General features: G+C 44.7%; 1 protein-coding gene across 1 annotated transcript; it reads left to right on the top strand.

Moving 5' to 3' along the window:
• Positions 1 to 549: 549 nt before the first annotated feature.
• LOC110934037 (formin-like protein 14) lies at positions 550 to 1,650 on the top strand. The gene has a single exon (XM_022177232.1). It carries the CDS (start codon positions 550 to 552, stop codon positions 1,648 to 1,650), a length of 1,101 nt encoding a protein of 366 aa, XP_022032924.1.
• The last annotated feature ends 285 nt before the right edge of the window (positions 1,651 to 1,935 follow it).

Genomic DNA, 1,935 nt, shown 5'->3' with positions numbered 1-1,935 from the left:
TTAATTGTATTTACCAGTGTAAACTGACGTATTTTCTTAAAGACTGATTGACAGGTACCTCTCGTAATAGGCTGGAGCTATTAGGTGTCATAAGAGGATCTTGCAAATCCATAGATACCTGAAGTTTGTTATTTTTGTTTCTTTGTAAATATTATGATCCGCTTGTGAATCTTATTACATTCCAGTCTGTATATTCTTTCACTCGAACACTCAGACATTATGGTTTGTAATAGTTTATTTACCAAGCCTTCCGTTGTGCTATTATATTGTGTGTACTGACAATGATGATATCAACTACGTCACGATACTCCCTGCCGGGCCCACCGGTAATATGTGGAAATATCGGGGTGTGACAGGTTGGTATCAGAGCCAACATTGAGTGAATTAAACACTAACCTTTTGTGTTTAATCTCAATGACACAATAAGCACATTCCTTAGACTTCTGAGTCTAGGCCAATGACCTAGGATTTATTCTTAACTTTCCTTTGTTGTTTATAGTTTACTTTATTTTATTTTTTAGCTTGTTTTGACAGGATTAATCATCAACAATGCCACCCAGAGTGAGAGGCAAAGGAAAAGGTCCAATGCGAGGTGGACCATCAGGACACGCAGGACCTTCACATCGACGCACCCCGTCCGCGTCATTTTCCAGCTCAAACTCTCATGACCAGTGGGGTCATTCTTTCGAACCAGCGAGACACTCTGTCTCGTTGAGCTCATCACCTTCTTTTCATCCATCTTTCGGGCTGCCTGTTCCAGACGAGCCCCAACATTCGCAACACTCCCATAATTCTCATCATTCGCATGAGTCTCACCAATCCTACCATTCATTGCATTCTCATTCCTTTCATCATTCGGATTCTACCTACTCTCCAGCCCAGTTTAATCCCAATGACTACGTCAACGAATTTTTGGGCTACAACCCTCTGGGACCCGAGGATCACTTTCCTCATGAAATGGAGATGGATGACGACCCGGAACCAGAAATGCAAACCGGAACACCGGGCCACCCAATTAGCATCTCAAGCGGTTCCCCATTTCAGGGATCGCCGTACCGAGGGCCCGATTCATACCAAGAGAGGATGGCCACTTATGATTGGTACTTTACTCCTTCGTACCATAACTCTCCTGCTCAACCTCCTTTGGTTGAACCACAGCTTCAAGCAGTTTCACCTCCACCACTTCCTGTTGAGGAGCCGCCTCAGCCACCTCCCGAGCCTCCGAGGCGAAGGAGGAATGCACGAATATCCATGAGAGAAGGACCTCGTTTCAGTTCTCCTCAGGGTTCAAGTTCTTACCCTCCTATCCCCGAGGACCCCCAAATGGGTGGACCCTCACACTCGGTGCCGGAGAACGATCCTCCGCCGGTTTCTTATGCACCACCGCCACCGCCAGTGGGTTTTGACAACCCGATCCCGACTTACCCAGGTTCATCTAGGTATAACCCATCAGGATACCCATCGGATTATGGAACCCATGATCCATATCTCACTGCTGCACAATACAATGCACTTTATCCTTCTTCTTACCCTCCTGTTTACCCAACTGGATATCCGGTGCAGGGGTATCAATACCCCCCCATACCAGCAACCTCCTCCTTCCCAACAGCAGCAAACTCAGGAGATTCTGCAAAGGTTAGACAGGGTTGAACAGGAGGCAAGTGAAACCAAAAAGAAGCATAGTAGCTTTCTCAAGGGCCTTGCGAGCCTTATTAAGGGCAAGAAGAAGTAGGAAGTTATTTTATCTTGTATTGTTCTTTAATTTAGTCCCTGCGAAGACTTATTTCTATTTTTATAGCCCCTGCGTGGGCAGTATGTTCTTTTTTAAGTCCCGTTTAGGGCACCTTGTATTAGTTTAATGTTTAATGAAATTTCTTTGGGTTTTAATTATGTACTTTACTACATCGTCATGCTTTATCATTTCAATTTTTAATT

This window comes from Helianthus annuus, chromosome 4 (assembly GCF_002127325.2).
Source record: "Helianthus annuus cultivar XRQ/B chromosome 4, HanXRQr2.0-SUNRISE, whole genome shotgun sequence".
Classification (NCBI taxonomy): domain Eukaryota; kingdom Viridiplantae; phylum Streptophyta; class Magnoliopsida; order Asterales; family Asteraceae; genus Helianthus; species Helianthus annuus.
This window is presented reverse-complemented; position numbering and strand designations above follow the sequence as displayed.

Bases quoted from the DNA above. Each gene is read 5' to 3' on its own strand.
- LOC110934037 (XM_022177232.1), top strand. From the start codon at position 550: ATGCCACCCAGAGTGAGAGGCAAAGGAAAAGGTCCAATGCGAGGTGGA.